The 17,858-nt window shown below is 42.9% G+C and overlaps 3 protein-coding genes across 5 annotated transcripts in view; all 3 read left to right on the top strand.

The window, feature by feature from the left end:
* Nucleotides 1-1,488: 1,488 nt before the first annotated feature.
* On the top strand, nt 1,489-3,138 carry guca1b (guanylate cyclase activator 1B). Its single transcript, XM_034590184.1, has 4 exons — nt 1,489-1,692; nt 2,212-2,361; nt 2,467-2,581; nt 2,727-3,138. Exons 1-4 carry the CDS (start codon nt 1,489-1,491, stop codon nt 2,849-2,851), a joined length of 594 nt encoding a protein of 197 aa, XP_034446075.1. The 3' UTR covers nt 2,852-3,138.
* Nucleotides 3,139-3,880: 742 nt separating this feature from the next.
* Nucleotides 3,881-6,979, top strand: oard1 (O-acyl-ADP-ribose deacylase 1). Its single transcript, XM_034590193.1, has 5 exons — nt 3,881-4,034; nt 4,128-4,308; nt 6,309-6,367; nt 6,478-6,590; nt 6,694-6,979. Exons 1-5 carry the CDS (start codon nt 3,990-3,992, stop codon nt 6,839-6,841), a joined length of 546 nt encoding a protein of 181 aa, XP_034446084.1. The 5' UTR covers nt 3,881-3,989; the 3' UTR covers nt 6,842-6,979.
* Nucleotides 6,980-8,271: 1,292 nt separating this feature from the next.
* Nucleotides 8,272-17,858, top strand: part of LOC117764416 (synaptotagmin-2-like) — a 53,351-nt gene continuing 43,764 nt past the window's right edge. For 2 of the 3 annotated variants that reach the window (XM_034590176.1, XM_034590173.1), the window contains exons 1-2: nt 8,413-8,550; nt 8,652-8,715. The gene's annotated coding sequence lies outside the window, so the exon portion shown is untranslated. Of the gene's footprint in view, nt 8,551-8,651; nt 8,716-17,858 lie in introns of all 3 variants that reach the window. The other variant, XM_034590174.1, reaches the window with a different exon arrangement.

Genomic DNA, 17,858 nt, shown 5'->3' with positions numbered 1-17,858 from the left:
TCGTGAGCCAGGCAGGTATTGGGCCAGGCCGAGCTTTCATCTGTAAACAAAGGCTACTGTTTGTAACTGTGAACAGTGACGCAGCTGTTCTATTTAAAAACAGACTCCACAGACGACTCCACTGCCTGATATTCTAACACGGCCCCCAGGCTTGCTATAGAAAGATGTGTCCTCCCATTTATCAAACATATTTTTGTCCTGTCAGTTTGTGGTGGGTGTAACCGAATGTCCATCATTGGTGCATTTAACAACAGCACCATTCATTAGAGACTTGAGTGAGACAGGAGCAGCCATGTAAACAGTAATCAGGTCAGCCGTAAATAGTCTGGAGCCTGAAGGTCAGAGCTTTCAGACATAACTACACACCTGGTCTGTGTGATTCATCGCCCTGTTAAGAGACGTCATGTGCACGGAGCGATTACACAAAGGAGCAAGTTAAGATTCATGCAGTTTTAAAAGCATCGGAAAAAATCGAAGCAGCAGCGCCTGACATGTGGTTAGTTTTTGTGAAACGCAAAAAAATGCTTGATCCTACATTTCCCGAAAATGCACCTCCTGCGGAAACGTATGTGCTTGGGTTTAGACAATATTTAGTTCATCAGATAACAAGTAGCTGTCTTTGCCTAATCTTGTTTAGTCTGAATTAAGAAAGCCTCATCATAGTGAGCTTCACCTCATATTTGACTCAATCCTGCGTAAATTAATGTGTTTTCCATCGATTTATTTATGCTACTTACATGGTCACACATGAACCCAACTGACGTTATGTTAATGTTATACAGATTTGAATCTTTAGTAACCTCTGACTGTGAAGTTATGTTTTCAAAATTTAACATTGTATGATGGGGCATTTTACAACTTTTTCACTTTTTACCCAGGAAATAAATCATGGATCTTGATGAATGATGACAAATCATCAGACATATTTAGGGGACTGATATGTTTAAGTGTGTAAAATTCGGTGCAGCTTAATTGAATTTAAGAGGACTGTTGAGCCTTGGTAGATGTGCCATTCTAGTTTTACCTTTACAAACAGATGAGAACATTTATTGATACAGTATAAAACACAGAGTGTTTTCTATAAAGCGAACATACAGAGTCACTATTCTCTGTTTTGTAGAGATAGGGGCAGAGGGAAATCCTGTCATGATCTGTCAGCGAACTAATTGATCCGGACACGTTTCTATTTCCATGTTTCTAATCCCTTATCATGTGATCCTGTGTGTCATCCTCCTCAGAGAGGATATGAAGAGAGAGCCTAATAATAATTCCGCCTGTATGGACTTTCATGCCATTTTGATCGGTTTGGTTTTTGCCGATTTGCAACAAGTTTAGTTGCAGCACCCGTCTCAGTAACTGAGGACTGAGATTTATAGATTTTGTAATGTAGAGTGGGAAGCTCACAAAGAGTCTCAACAAGTCTTGTAGTTTCATGTAATGTAAGAAATCATTTCAGTCTGTAGAGGTGCTTGAGCAATAATCTCCACCATGGGTCAGCGCCTGAGTGAGGATGGGGACCCCGACAAGGAAATTGACGCGGCAGAGCTGCAGGAATGGTACAAAAAGTTTGTGGTGGAGTGTCCGAGCGGGACTCTCTTCAGACACGAGTTCAAGAGCTTCTTTGGCGTCACTGAGAACAAGGAGGCCGCAGATTACATCGAAAACATGTTCAGAGCCTTTGACAAGAACGGAGTAAGTACGAACTTCGGCTGTGTGGAGGTACAGGACTCGTGTACAGTCGTCTGTCTCAGTTCAGTATCGACACTACACTTACCACAGTAATAGTCCAGATACATTGATTGGAAGCATTTTTGATAACAGCAGCCAAATGCCTTTTATTGATTATTTATTTCTAATAGACAGAATATAGCACCAGTTTTGATAGTTTTATAATTTATTAGAGTATTTTTTTTAGCAAAAAGCTTTTGAAATGTAAATATTTACTGGTTTTCTTAGTCTATTATAAAAAAAACAATTGCATAACTTATTTCTGACAGATGATACACCAAACAATTAACAGAAAAATAAATACAAATTTGACCAATTAATCGAAAATATATATAAGTTGCATTCCCATTTATTTTTGATTGCTGTTTGTATTCTATCAAGTACTTTACAATGCAGACATTTTTCCTGTCAAAGTGAACCTCAGAGATCTTGTCCAAGTGTCTCTTCATAGCAATCTAATGTTTCCCTTCATGTCCACTGCAGGACAATACCATTGATTTCCTGGAGTATGTTGCAGCCTTGAACTTAGTCCTGAGGGGTAAACTGGAACATAAGCTGAAATGGACGTTCAAAATGTACGATAAAGATGGAAGTGGATGCATTGACAAAACAGAGCTTCTGGAAATTGTGGAGGTAATATTTACTATGTGACTGTCACTGTCACTATATGCACCTGAGTATTCCAAGATCAGCCAGCGGGCAAGATTAATACCAACGTCCTTCTCCTGTCCCTCTCAGTCTATCTACCGACTGAAGAAAGCCTGTCATGGACAGCTGGATGAAGAATGCAATCTGCTGAGCCCAGACCAAGTGGTTGACCGCATATTCGAGCTGGTTGACGAAAATGGAGATGGTGAGTGTTTTCCATAGTTTTCTGTCAGCTTAAAATGCTGCATGGCTGCTGTAATGGCTTTGTGGGGTGTTAATGTCTGTTGTTTGGTGAAAGGAGAATTGTGTGGTGAAACAAACCCAGAGACTAACCATCCCTCATCACTTAGGGGAGCTCTCGCTGCATGAGTTCATCGATGGGGCACGGAGGGACAAGTGGGTGATGAAGATGCTGCAGATGGACGTCAACCCCGGGGACTGGATTAACGAGCGGAGACGCAGTGCGAACTTCTGAGGCTGCAGCATGGACTGTTTATCTGTCACACACACACACACACATCTTACAGTGTGACCAACTTTGGATCTGCTGCAGTTTGATATGAATGAAAGAGACAACAACACAGCAGTCACCCTGGTTTTGTATTGTATGCTGGTGTATACGATTTAGCTGTAGGGCCACAACAATGCTGTATCTTGCCTGTAACAGGGTCTGATCTGCTTATTCATTTTGGTTCAGGTTTCACTTTTAGTAAAGATACAACTAAGCAGTAGTTTCAAATTCATTTATCGATGGTGTAGGTCTGCGTCTGTGTTAGATGCTGCAGTCATAAGATACACACTGTATTTTCTTTTTAGTTTTCTGTCATAAGTTTAATAAATATTCTGAACGGCTCAACACACTCTGCACAGTTGTGTTCCCTTTTTTAGGATGATTATATTTCTTGTCAGGACTTTGTGGCCATGGAAACACAGAGATTTATTTGTTGCATCTGTCAGGGCAGGATAATTAAGACCTTCATGTGTCACTGCTACTCTGAGTTTGAGGATCTCATCCTTATTTCCATCATAGCTCAGCACGTTTACCTGAACAGAAATATATCTAGTAGATAAATGAATAAAACAGCTTTGAAAAGTTTCAGGGTTTCTAAATTAATACCAAATTTACACTGTATGGTTACTTTCTTTACATTAATAACAAATATCAAGTTAGATCACCGATAAAAGTGTTTAATGCAAAAGGTTTCAGGAATACTGAGTATGGAGGACAGAGAACAGGTGAGGGTACTAGGAGCATTGTAAAGGATACAGGGTTTTTCACATCTATTCCTATCATAGTAATTAGGAATAGGTGTTTGAGTGACAGATTTAAAGGGTTTTTAGTGTGTAAAGTAGGATTGAGGATAAAGTAGTTTTTATAAATATAATAATTATTATTATGAAGGGATTTAGATCGTGAGTCAATTTTCTAAATTTACACTCCGGAGCTGAAGGTGGCGGTAGTGCGCCTTAAAACAGAGCGAAGAAGAAGAAGAAGAAAAGCTGCCAAACATCACAAGTGTCACGTTGCATCTTTAAATCAGTTTTACTCTCTAGGACATTTCTTTACATTCACACCTCTCGCCTCGCAACAAGTCTCCTTGTCCCCGGGGACGATGTGGTCTGGACTCCAGGAACCAGTCGACACCGAGGAAATGAAGGTAAAAGTTAAAAACTCACAATGAAACGCTAACTTCCGGTGCAGGTGTGTGTGTGTGTGTGTGTGTAAGTGTAAATAACGGTTTTGATCACAGGGTGCGGTGCTGCCCCCTGCCGGTCAGCGTGCGGCAGTGCGCTGTGTGACGGGCGACCTGTTCTCCAGCTGCGAGGACGAGGCTCTGGCTCACTGCGTCAGCGAGGACTGTCACATGGGAGCAGGGATCTCCGTCCTGTTGAAGCGCCAGTTCAGAGGAGAGGCTGAGTTAAAGCAGCAGAGTGAGTCACACCTTTGTTAAACCAGATTTACGTCCTCGGCCCTGGAGACTGGGTTTTCTTTTTCTTTAGCTGGTTTGTATGGTGACCCAGTTTAAACTAAAGGACACAGATATGTTGTTCACTTGGGATGAAGAGGGGATTTCACACTGTTCCTTTATTTGGGCGCTTAATATTTTTTGTTCCTTAGTTTATCTTCCTCCATTTTTTGCTATAAATAATAATTCAAATGTGTTTATATCAGATTTTGGGTATGTATATGTGTAAACATACATTATTTGTGGTATAAGATAACTATTAATTAATGACCTATGGAGAAGGGGTGAGATTAAATAGATTTGTCAAATATGAAGTATTTTCCTCATCACTGTTTGTAAATAATCTTTTTTTCTGTTTTTATTTTTTTCACTTGTTTGTATAATTATATATAATATTTTTTTAATATTTCCATGTTCGAAATAAATAAGAATGAATGAATGATAATAAAAACTTGTTCTGTAATATCTGGCAACATCACATGCAGTACTGTGCAAAAGCTTCTGGTACATTCAGTTTATCTTTATCTTACATTGCCGAAAATATGCCCAGGGGATAAAGGGAGTAACACGTGAAATAAGTCCAAACAGAATTTATTAAGAATAAAGCCAAATAAAAATAAACCTGGAACAGCAACGCTCATGACAAAATACATTACATTCAACATAGCCCAAGTTAAACCAAAGTTTCAGCCTCCCAACAGAGGGAGTAACCTATTGATCCCAGTCACGCAGCACAAGCTGACAAATTGAAGGCTCTCCACAAGCTTTCAGGTCTCCAGTACTTGATTACAATTCTTGCACAAGCGTGAACCGCCACTTGGGGCAGAGCAGGGAGGAGAAGGGTTGAACCTGGAGAGACGAGAAAAGAAAACACACTCTCAACACTCTCATTACACGTCGCCACCTCCGAGGTGCTCGATCCAGCCTCAATTCACTCTGCAGCTTTTCAACAGCCGCAGAAACACGCAGCCATAGACGCAAAGACCCATCTAACAAAGGGTCGTGCAGCGGATGATATGTTTTCATCGGTCAGTCTGGTTTTACATGAAGAGGCAGGAGACAATGAAAAAGCCTAAATCCACAGAAGACCTGTGTGGTACAACCCACCTGCAAAAAGACTTTAAAAACCTTGGTGTGGTTTTAAATGACAACAAATATTGATATATATTTGTGCTTATTTTATTTTATTAGTTAATTGTTCTGTCAATTGTTAAATGTCCTTTTAGTCAACTGTCTTGTCTGGGTTTTCATTTCTTTGGTTATATTTCTTGTTAAGCACTTTGTAACATTGTTAATATATAAAATGTCCTAAATAATTCACATTTATGATTATTATAAGTTAGCACCGAAGACTTTTGCACAGTACTGTGTTCTGAGAGCAGGAGCTGGGTGTTATCAGGATTCCTGTCTCAGCCCTGTTTGTGTTGCCGTTCTGCTTCTCTGACTTTACTCCAGTTCCAAGATCCACCTGCTCAACTATTACTTATTCCAAATCACTGCAACTTCCATTACAGCTGTTCCAAATTTGTCCTGATTTGTCCCCCAGTTGCCAGATTGTTTCAGATCCCGGTTTGTTTCCCTTTGTGCTCTTTATTCTGTGGACATTTCTTCTTGTTACCTGTTGTGCTACCTCCTGCCTCTCTGCCTGTGTTTCAGCATTCATCAGTTTTCCTGTGTGTTTGCACTTGGCTGTGTTTGCTTCTACCACCAGCTGTGACAACAGGAAAATATTCTTGATGTCTTATGCTTCATTAAGTTCACATTTGTGTAAAATTCATGCTGACAAAATCTCCATTAGATTTTATAGCAAACATCTGTGGGTTGCAACAGTTTTTCTCCTGCACTGTGTTAGTTTATAATGACGACCCCCCCCCCCCCCTACCAAGGCATTGGTGGTGAAGTTTTAAAGCCACTTATGTTTGAGATTTGTGTTTTTTATGTTGTTTTGTCTTTTTATCCGAACAGAAAAGGTGACAGGACAGTGTGCTGTACTGAAGAGAGACAGACGTTTCATCTACTACCTGGTAAAGAGTTAATGCAATGTATCATGTTACTGATACACCCCTGGACAAATTAAGACTTGTTGAAAATACATCATAGTATATATTGTAATTCCCTGTTTATTTTATTGCAGATCACAAAGAAAAAGTACAACCAAAAACCCACCTATGACAGCCTGACCCTGAGCCTGGAGGACATGAAGTCACACTGTGTGAAGAACGAAGTGACAAGAATCTCAATGCCTCGGTTTGTCTTCTCATTAATTTGTACTTTTGTTAATTTGCTCAATTCATTTATTTAAAAAAGTTTGGGTTCCGTCACTGTTCCAGTTAAACTCTGTGTTTTTCAGTATTGGCTGCGGCCTGGATCGACTGGAGTGGAGGAGAGTGTCAGAGATACTGGAGCAGGTGTTCAAACACACAAACATCTCCATCACAGTCTACAGCCTCCCAGTGAAAGCAGAGACCACAGTGATGAAGGAAAACATGCGCCGATGATGGATGGAAATGTTTATTGTAATTATTTAGATCGTGCACTTTTCTGTATTACTCTCCTCACACAATGTGATCATGACGATGATTATTTTTTGTCCGAACAATTTTTTTGTTACAAATTATATTGAAATAAATATTCCTCTGTTCACCAAAATACAAGTTTCAGATATTTAAAAACATGTTCACACAGTTTTATCACTAAATCTACATATTTCTTTCACCTGTCTTTTCTGGTTTACAATTACAAATGGTCTTTTACAGCAGGGTCTTAAAATATCTCTCTATTTGCCAATTCAGCCGCCAGGCAATTATGTTGTTGACTTAGCAAACGGTGTATTTGCATTTCTGTCTGGGAGTCATATAACTTTTAGAGTGCTCACTGAAGCGACTGCAGATGGCTGCGGGTATTGTAAGGTCCATTATTGACCTATCTAATTGGGTATTGTACTTTAATGCAGCCAGGAGCTGGTGGATGGAGCAGATGTGAGTTAAAAGAGGAGCAGGGGGACACTGAAACCACAAAGTCAATCTCTCACTTCCATTTTCTCCGGGACCAGAAATCCTTTTAACACGTCACCAAACCCAAGTGGAAGGGCAGGGAGGGGATCCCACCCCATCTCCATTCCAGGTGATTTAGTAAATTTGTATGATTCAATAATCTTGAGTGAAGGGAGGGGGGGTTACATAGTTAACCCATTTAACTATGTAACAATGTGCACTTCAGCTCCTGTGTGATTATCATAAACCTCAGCAGCATCGAGACAGTCTGAACAGGCTCAGTAGTTTGCTGTCTGTGACCCTCCCACTCTCCTTTGGGGCACTTTGAATAATTCATGAGGAAAAGGCATTAACCACTGCGGCTGCCTGCCCATTTTCTCCCCTGTATATCCAGGCTGGCTGGAAGACTGTACTCCAGCATCACTGCAACCAACCCCCCCTCTCTCCTCCTCCTCCTCCTCCATCCTCCTCCTCCCTTCCCATCCCCCTTCATGCCTGGCAATTAGACTCCTCACTGCAGCAGAGCCACCTAGCTACGCTGCAGTGAGTGAAGGGGAAATCGCCTTTCGTCCGACCTGCCTTCACACCTCAACGTGCTGCGGCTGGTGGACGAAATGCATCCAAATCTGCCCTCACCCCCAGCTAATAGCCGCCCCCCCCTAGTCTCTTTGTTCCCATGCAGCATCTACTGCTTGTCCCACTGCGGTCCACTGATTCGCCTCCGATGCTTTCCCCCACTCAATCCCATTCTCTCTCCCACACAGTCCTCCCCCACCTCCCCTGCTTCCCTCCTCCCTCTGTCCTCCATTCCTTTTTTTTTTTCTTTGCTCGATGCGTATGAAATTGCAGAGCTCAGCATTCTTCTCCACAGGCACTTAGGGAAAAAAGAGAGAGAGAGAGAGATGAGCTGGGGAGGAAGGTTTCTGGTGCACCACATAACTGGCCCTCTTCCAATTAAAGAAGAGAGCTTATGTTATTGAAGAGCAGCTTAGCCAATCAGGAGGCAGTGCTAGGCAAAGACAGGAGGGGAAAGCAGCAGAGCGAGTGGGCAAGAGGAAGGGGGAAGAAAAAAAACTGCAGTGTGTGAGTGTGTGTAGTTTTTATCCCTCCCCTGAACAGATCTTTATCAATTTGGGTACTCCGGTCCTGGGGTGCATTTGAATGGGTGTCTGTGTGTGTGTATGTGCCAGAGTTTACAGGAGGACAGGGTAAAGGTGTGTCCACGGGGCTGTGTTAGACTCCTGACTTGTTCATTCTGAAACTGGAAATAAGAGAAAGTAAGAGGAGATTGATTATTTTTCTCTCTATCTCAAAGTGTCTCCGAGCCTGTGGAGAAAGGGAAGAGCGTGGTGTCCAGGAAAGAGCGACCTACACAGAAGGTAAGCAGCTACGTTCTCCTCCTACTACACAGGGCATGATGGGTTTTTACACTTCTGAAGTTATTTGCTTTTTTTAGTTGGTGTTTGGCTCTTTTAGTCTCTCAAATGTTGAAATTTTTAGATATACATGTGGATTTGTACTTATAAGAATCTCTTATGTTTTAAATACTGTTTTAAAAAAGAGCAGAGGGAGATGAGAGAAGGAGGGGGAAGGTTAGTGCGGGACTCCCTGATGCTTCCAGGCAAGTTTCTGTGCACACGGTTCTCTAGTGCTGCAGTATCCCATTACATCCCTGAGCGGAGCTGCCTCAGCATCCAGCCAGTGTCGGGCAGAGCAACCCAAACCAGCTACCACCGCTCTAAGATGATGCTCACAGCCTAAACTTGGGTTTTTAACCCTGGTTTTTGGAGAAAAGTAAAGTTTTATCCTTCACACACTGAATCCAGTGCACTCCAATGAGCTCAGTGTGACTAAGAGACTGCTGCAGCCCATTTTAGTTTTGTTGTGCATGCTGTCATTGTGTATTCTGCGTAGCGGTGGGGTCACTTAGATAACAGATCGAATTGGCCCCGATAGCGTTATGAGCCTGGTGATGAGTTAGTGTTTTGTTTATCCGGTGTTCGGGGACTTCTTTTAGTCTAAACCTGCAGCAAAAGTGGGCTCTCTGATTGGCTGATCAAGGATTACTGATGACAATATAGCAAAGGAAGAGAACAAAGAATGCTATCATGTCTGTTTGTAATTACTGGGGTATTTATGCACTTTTCATAATTTTGATACAAGCTCAAACAGCACAGCTGGAGTAAAGTGAAGCGTTGTTTGATTACACCAAAGGTCGGCTGATAACATATGTGTTTTTTCCACTATGCATTAATTATCGCCTTTCTTCAGGCACGTTCACAGTTTATTTGTTACATCCCACTGTCTTTTTTTGGAAGTCTGACCTTCATCATATGTGAATGAAGATTTCATACTGTCCAGCAGTGGGCACTGTGTGTTTTCTCTGCTGGAAGAAGCCTGCGAACACTGGCCTGCTGCAGAAAGGGAGGAAAGAACGGATGGACCTGGTGTGTGTGTGTGTGTGTTCTGTGTGGGCACACTGAATAGCGATGCCAGACAGGATAAAGAGTACAGTATGTACCGGTGTATTCCTATTACTTTGAAATAAGGTTAATAACTTTCATCCTCACGTAGTAGATGAAAGCAAATGAACCTATCCAGCGCTGATGAACCCGGTAACTGGTTTTAAATAGTGTTTCAATTATTTAACACTGAGTTATATGCAGGGATGAGGGGAGGGCCGCGAAGGAAACGTTAACTGTTTCAGCACCATGGACAGAGCACAGACGGCTAACATGAGCTTCCCTCAAATAGTTTCATGCAAATCGGTGTAAAGAAGGTTGGAGGTTTAAGTTTAAGGCAAAGCTAATTCTTCTAACTATGTCTCGGCCGGTGACCTAATAAACCACCTGGCTGTTCACATTTCCAACTCCTGGTCTGATATTCCAGTTGCCTGGGCCCATCTGTTCTTTTGCTTCCAGCTGATGACGTGAAGAAAACACTTTTCATTATTCATGCGCCTCTCCTTTTCTAGAACACTGCCCATCTTAAAGAGAGCTGTGTTTCTGCAGAGATGCTAAAAACCTAGCTCACAGCGGTTTTCTTTTGAAAAGCTCTGCACTGTCCTTGTCTACTAGCATCATGACTCTATGCTCCAGGTGGGAGCGTCAGCACTGTGCTTTTGTTCTACTTTCCTGTTCACGTCAAAACGCCAGGCTGTGGGATGAAACCCAAATGAAACACAAACCTCTGAGTTTGACGCCTGCCTTTTTCACAGCTATTTGATAACATAATTAAAATATAATTATGTGTGCAAGTAATTCATTATGTTTCTAATTAATCATTTTAAAAACCACCAAGCCGGTGCTGCAGACGGTAGTTTTGTCTCAGTTAACTCAGTGAAAAGTTAAATGAAAAAATATCTAATGGCTGCGCTCCATACATTTCGGACACCTGCTGTGACTCCAAGCTTTGTTTCATGTCATGGTTGAGAGTGATCAGCCAAAGTGTCTCCGCAGGAAGCAGCCAGCATACTGGGAGACTCGTTCAGACAGCGATCATCAGAAAACCTCAGCTCTAATGGGAAACCTAAATGAGACCCCTTGCTGTTGCCAAGAATTATCCAGTATCCCTCTATGATAGAAGCAGAATGCAAGGCATGGAGGGGGTTTAACTCATTAGATCTTAAAGCTGATGTAAACAGTCAGACCTGTATCCTGTGATTTATGCTTAATTCTGTGATCTAGCAGCTACTTCATTGCATTTACAGTTTGAGAATTTGCTTCTAAATGCTGGGAAAGCATTGGTGGTGCTACATGCTTATTTACCTGTCAATGTTTTTGTATGTGTAGGTTTTATCCTGAAACTCTTTCTAAGAATTCTGCCCCTTTTTTGGAGGAAGTCAGCAGCTGTTGGACTTGTCATTGCTCATCCTTCCTGGTGTACGACACCCTCTGTCCCAGGCTGTGCGCCACGTGTGCCCCTCTAAATGATGCTGTAGGCAACACTGCGGAGCAGCAACGGCTGTCACCGTGACATTTACAGTTAGCAACAATCCCAAAAACTGTCCACGGCCATAATGAGAGGAGGAGATACATGTGAAAACTCACCAAACTGGAAGAAATAGTGTTGCTTCTAAGTTGAGTACGTTGTAGAGATAAAAATAGAGGACATTGCAGATGTTTGAGGTGAACAGACCCTCTTGGGGATCTTAGAATGACACGTTGATAAATACAGTGAAGTGGGGGAAGGACGGTGTTTGTGCCTTCTCACTGAAATGGGGCACTTAATCATACTCTCCAGGGAAAGGTTACAGGATTTATTTACATGCATATATTTTGATAAATGTGTTTCTATTCGTGAATGTGAGCAGCAAAGGGAAGGGTGGTTAAAATGAGGAAAATAACAGACAGTGTTTGACACATTACGAGCGTGAAGAAAATACTGGCACGGAAAGGACGAAAGCAACGAGGAGAAAGTGAGGAGAGGAAGGCAAGAGGAATGATACAAGAATGGGCGAGAGACGGAGCGAGAGATTGAGAGATTGTCAGAGGCAGAGCAAGAATGGAAGAGAGTGGGTGTGCATCGCAGAGCTACGAGCACTGCAGTACATTGCGGTGCCCAGCCCCCGCTGTGTTCTCTGCTCGCCATCCGGTTCCATGCACTGAAAAGACCCCTGCAGCCGCAGAGCTGCACAGCGCAGAGGGCTGCCTGCTGATCAACAGCAACCTTTCAAAGAGCTCGTGACCCGCCGTCGTGCATTCTGGACGTCTCATGGTGGCACAGATTTTGAAGCAGCGACGGCGACACGGCGCTCAGGACAAAAACAGCCGACCTGCGCCCGCCAACGCATTGTCATGTAGAGAGAGGGAGTATTCACTTCACACTCCCCCTGGATTATGTAAGCGTAGAACACATTCACTTTGCTCAATACCAGCTGAATGATCCCACCTTCCCCGGCTGTGTTTTCCTCATTAGGAACATCTGCCACGCTGTTTGCTTTGTTCCAGCGGCAGCGTCTCCGCAAACACGGACGGACACTTTATTGAACTTATTGAAATGGGAACAATAGGGAGGCAAACAGCATGTGCTCTTAAATAGCTTGTGTGCTTGTGTGCTTGTGTCCCCATGCTTTGACATTTTGTTGATGATGCCCTGTCAATAAGCGAATAAGAAATAATGATCCCCCCCCCGAATAACTTCTTTGTCTGATGCAGGCTCACGTGAAAGAAAGCACACAATTTATGCAGCTCAAAGTCAGGCAGTGTTACAGTGTGCATGAATGACTCACACAGGGGAGCCTCACACTTAAGTTGTGTTGGAATAATTATACAGCCAAGCAATACTATCTCTCCCATCCCACGCAAACACACACACACACACACGCATACAAACACATGCAGATGCGAAATAAATCTTAATCAAATGAAAAAAGCTCTAGGAAACGAAGGAGAAGCTTATTTCTGCTTCCATAAACAGTTGTTGCGTTTCCATCCCACTGCCCGCCTGGGGGTGTGGACGGGCTGAAGCGTGAGAGCTTCCCCTCGTTGTGTGTTCCCTGGTTTCCCTCCACTCTGCTGATGTGGCTGATTCCGATTGCAAAGCGTGGACTCTCCCTGCTTCCTGTGACAAGGTCTGATCGCGTCCCTCGTCATGTTCAGAGGGAGTGGAGCCAGTTACACCTCGCCAGAGAGGTGTCCGAGTCGTGAAGGGGGTTTGCCTCTGCACACCGGACTGCATTTGATTCTGATTTGCACTGAAATTATCACCAGGCTTTGAAAATGATGAAAAATATGTGCTGAAATTGAATCATACTGCAAACTAAGACTCATAATCATATAGATTATATAAAACACATAAAACATTATGTTTATATGGAATGTGGAATCTTTTCTTTTGGGGCATCAGCTGCATTATACTCACTAAACAGAAAATAGAATTTCACATGTGTAGTGATTGAAGTAAGACATTGTGTGAACATTTAACCTTGCAACAGCTCATACAAAGAAAGAGCTGCACTCACGTCCTCAGTCGATGCATTTAAAGGGTAAATACACAGTGGATGGTTGAGAACGGAGCCGTGGAGAGAAAACGAGAGAGACTCTGTGGTTTGTGTGTGTGTGACAGAGACGGAGAGAGTGGGAGAAGGCGGCAGAGTATTGTAGTGTGGGTGAGCTGCAGTAGGGACTCGGAGTGCTGCATTGAGCTGCATAATTAATGTTAAGAGGGTGGAGCTAAAGGCGGAGATAACTTGCTATGAGGAAAGAGCCGCTGCAACACTGCTAGAAGCAGAGCTACCTCTTTTTGTTTATTTAAAATGTGGAATCGCTGCTCTGGGGACAGATGGAGCAAAAGAGCAGTGAATGGAAATGATATTTTGATGCAGAACCAGGGAGGTTCGCCTAGTTTTGTTTTATTTATTTTTGGTCCAGCTCGGTGTCTCTGTCCCATCTGTTCCCTCGGCCCTCAAAGCCAATCACCCTCCACTGAGCTGCGTCCCACAGCCAAATGCCTCACTGCTGTCTCCCCAGCTCTGTTAATCATCCAATTTGTAGCAGAGCCTCCCCCTATATGACACATCTGGTGTAACTCTCATCTGGTCTGTCTGAGCTGGACCATGAGGAGGGAGGAGGAGTGGCTTTAATCCGCGGGATGCTGTTATATTTATAGTTATATCTTCATCACAGATTTTCGCTTGACTGCTCATAAGAGGAAACGCAATCTCACACGAGACCTGCTGCTTTTGAAGAAAAATCTCCAATTATTCTCACCTGTTTTATTTTTAAACTCCTGCATTAGAGACATCTGCCTATTCAGCCATCAATTCAGGTCACATGTACACAGCAATCTGCACATGCATGCACGTGTGTGTGTGTGTGACAAAGCTGCAGTCAGGGTCTCTCCTGGATGGGAATGCATGTTCATGGAAGCACGTATTCAGGCGATTGTATGTTCCTGTTAGTCTCCAGTGCTGTCAGAGCTCATGAACCTGTGTCGCTCCTCTGTCTCCAGGGCGTTATTGCCTGACCGGTGACCACATCTCCATCGCACTGCTCTGCTTGCACCCCTGTCACCTAACCTCATCATCACTGTGGCTGTTCTGAGGTGATGACATGTATTCTGCTGCAACATGGCCAGCCTTCATGAGACCGCTGTACAGTAAAGCTCTGCGTGAAATGTGAAAATCAAGCCATGAAGTGTTTTTCGTATTTAGTTTTTTTATTTTTGTACATTTTACTGAAAGCCGTGCGTCCCCTTTAACCTTTTACACCAACATTTGGAAGAATATGCAGCTAAAACCTGCAAAGAAAAGGCGATTTACTCCTTTGCCATTGCGAGTGAACATTTCTAGTGTGTCGCGTTTGACCTCACAAACACACCGGAAAACAGGATTAGTAAACAGTAGAAAGAGGCATGAAGGCTCCTGAATATATGTATGACTATGCGGCTACTTTTTTTAAAAGAAAAATATATTTTACTTCAGTCTCTTCAAACTCTATTCCAGCTGAACGATGTTCGAATGCTGCCCGAACGGAGAAAGGTGCAATTTGAGGCTGAGATTTGCAGAAGTTACCGACGGAGCCTTCATTGCCGCCATGATAGCTATTGTTGAGAGTGAAGGGGCGAAAATGAATCTGTCCACTGTGGTGTCATGTTTTCATCACTGCTGTCAGGAGCTGGAGCCGATAAATTCCTGTGACCACTGCGGAGTCATTCGATCAGGGAACGTCCTCTTTGCCGAAGACAAAAGCCAGATGTTAGTGGGTGTCACTGGGTTTTTTGTCTTGTGTGAAAGGGAGGTTTTATTTGGATGTGTTTGCCAGAAGATACTATTGGGATCTGTCCTTGTCAAAAGGGCTGAGGGAGCGCGCGGAGGCATTTGAGATGCACCCCTCGTCGGCTCCGAGCTTCTCTATACACAGAGAGGAAGCAGATAATGACTGCAGTTTCATTTCGGTCCCCCCAGAGCAACAAAATCACACTTAAATCACAACCTCAACATTATCGGCTGCAAGTAAAGGCTGATGCAATTTAACCTTGAAGGTGGAAGCCACAGAAGGAGGCAAGGAGCATCGTGTCGCTGTAACATTGGACTTGTTTGGATGCAGGGATTTAATCTGTCTAGATAATCATGGTGGACTTTATGATAGCTCACCAACTGATGTCTTAAAAACATATCTTCAGGGTCTTGGTGTGTTTAACAATGAAGTTCAATGGTTTTGATTTTATTTTCCATTTTTTCCCTTTCTCTCCTTTTTCCCTCTTCCGAGCCTAAAAGGCATCAGGCAGCAGAAAGCTCAGAAAAACCACACAGAGACTCATTAAATATATTTTTTTCTGTCCCCTGAAATCTTGGAAATGAAGAGACATTTTCTGTTTTCCTTCCCTCTCGGGTCCCACGGGGTTTTGCAGGGGGAGAGTTAAGTTGCCATTTCTTTGTGTTGCCAAGTGAGAATCTGCCCATCTGACATTCCCGAACGCTGGGAGCGGTGCAAACATCAACAGAAACCTTGAACATTTTTTTGTACCCTTTCTCCTGCTTTAAAATCAACTCCTGCTTTGAAATCCTTCTGAGTGAAACGTCTTGAAATGAGTACAAACGGCACACTGATGTGTCGAGGGGAATTTTTATAATTTTGTCGTTCCATGCAACCTGCGAGCTTCTGTGATCTGTGCCGTTTGTTTGTTTTATAAATCAGAGGAATACAAGGACTGATGATTTTCATTAGAGCAACATTGTGCAATGTAATATCAGCCCAGAACCCGAAATAATATGGAGAAGGCAGAGAGAGGAGGAAGAGGAATACTTAAGCTGTGTGAGTAGGTGCTCAACATGAAGGCTGCTGCTTTTCTCTTTGAGTTTTTTGAGGCCAGTGTGCAGACGAAGGACGGAGCATACAGAATTTTAAAACATCTCTGTGGGTTCTAACAGCAGTGGTCTGACATTTCCTCTGCTGTGACTGAGGGACGACAAAGAAGCACTGAATCAAAGGAGAAGTATAAGGGGAAAAAAACATGTTTTACTTATGAAATGATGGCTTATGTTGTCCTCAGAGGCAGGAGAAGGTTTAGCTATGCTTTTTACAATGTGGGCAAGAGGCTTTTGTGCTTGTGACATAAAGAATTGTCTGAACAACAGAGGAAATGTAAACATGGCTTTTAGCTGAAGTATATTCAGAAGTAAGTAAAAGAAAATGAAGATAATTTAGTTTTTATTATTGTGTGGGAAAATTACCTGATACCAACAAAAAAACTAAATCTGCAGGATACTACAGTTTTCCTTTATGACTTAAAGGTAAACTGTGCAGGATTTGTTGGTTGCTGTTTGTAAACACTCCACTCAATGAGAGAGAGAGAGAGAGAGAGAGAGAGAGAGAGAGAGAGAGAGAGAGAGAGAGGACAAAGCCGTGAGTCAAAGAAACGAACAGATACAGTATTTTCTTATTGTTTCACTGTTTTCTTAAAGGGATAGTTCACCCATAAAGGAAAAAATTCACTTATTATCTACTCACCACTAAGCCGATGGAGGGGTGGGTTAAGTGTTTGAGTCCCTGGAGTCTCAGGGGTAAACAGCGTTGCAGCCAAATCAATACAATCGAAGGAACTGGCAACAACTTCTTTAAACGTAAAATAATGACCCGTGATTGGTTGAGCATGTGTAAAACACAATCACTGCTGCACAGACGCTGGCTCTGATGTCACCAGTGCAAGATGGCAGCACCTGTTTCCTGGATATTTTGGCTTCAGTGGGAGGAAATGGAGACACGTCGTCCATCTTATTTACAGTCTGTGGATGTCACACACCTGCTTTCAGAAGGTTGCACCTAAAAACACGGCAAAACAAAGAAAATACAGCGCAGGGTCTTTCCAGGTGAATACACCAGTGAGGGATAAGTGAAGATTGAGTGGGGTTACTTTTGTACGAGTCTATACACCAAGGTACGTGATGTGAGTGGCAGGTTACTTACGGTGCTTTGTAAAGCCGAAGTTCCACAGAGTGTTGAACCATCCACTTCCCTCGTTCTCTGCTCAGGTCATTGTGCCGCTGCCATTCCCAGAATAAAAGGTTCCATCAGACCTGTTGTCGTATCAGCAACAAAAGAGAAACCCAACGTAAACTAATCCAACTTCTTTGGGTGTTAAAAAGAGTGAAGCAGAATTGTGTTTTGACTGTGTGCGCCAGCCAAGTTGGAGAAATCTCACAGATCCGATCTCTCCCAAAAGAGATTATTGACTTGACGTTGGTCGGCAACTCCAAGAGCGGGATGGAGCGTTGCACAATCGATTTCTGTAATAATTGGGCTTTGGAGAAAGGACATGACATTCATTGTACTGTATTGATCAAAAATAATTACTCCCTTCCTTTTGTCCAGCTCCATAAACCCTCTCTCAGCAGTGCTATCTGGAGAGCAGTTTGCAAATTATTATTTTTGCAATCTTCATTCGCATCTGGAGAGTTCTCCTCAATGATCACTCCAAGCCTCATGATACAGAGATCCACATTGGACATCGTGTGCTGGTTAAATAAGGATGCTCTGTGAGTGTTAGCACGGCAGTGTTAATAGCCAAAAGCTCGCATGAG

The sequence above is a fragment of the Hippoglossus hippoglossus genome, chromosome 7 (assembly GCF_009819705.1).
Source record: "Hippoglossus hippoglossus isolate fHipHip1 chromosome 7, fHipHip1.pri, whole genome shotgun sequence".
Classification (NCBI taxonomy): Eukaryota; Metazoa; Chordata; class Actinopteri; order Pleuronectiformes; family Pleuronectidae; genus Hippoglossus; species Hippoglossus hippoglossus.
This window is presented reverse-complemented; position numbering and strand designations above follow the sequence as displayed.

Bases quoted from the DNA above. Each gene is read 5' to 3' on its own strand.
- guca1b (XM_034590184.1), top strand. From the start codon at position 1,489: ATGGGTCAGCGCCTGAGTGAGGATGGGGACCCCGACAAGGAAATTGAC. The intron at 1,693-2,211 runs GTAAGTACGAAC...TGTCCACTGCAG, and splicing joins GAGCCTTTGACAAGAACGGA to GACAATACCATTGATTTCCT. The intron at 2,362-2,466 runs GTAATATTTACT...TGTCCCTCTCAG, and splicing joins AGCTTCTGGAAATTGTGGAG to TCTATCTACCGACTGAAGAA.
- oard1 (XM_034590193.1), top strand. From the start codon at position 3,990: ATGTGGTCTGGACTCCAGGAACCAGTCGACACCGAGGAAATGAAG. The intron at 4,309-6,308 runs GTGAGTCACACC...TTATCCGAACAG, and splicing joins GGCTGAGTTAAAGCAGCAGA to AAAAGGTGACAGGACAGTGT. The intron at 6,591-6,693 runs GTTTGTCTTCTC...TGTGTTTTTCAG, and splicing joins ACAAGAATCTCAATGCCTCG to TATTGGCTGCGGCCTGGATC.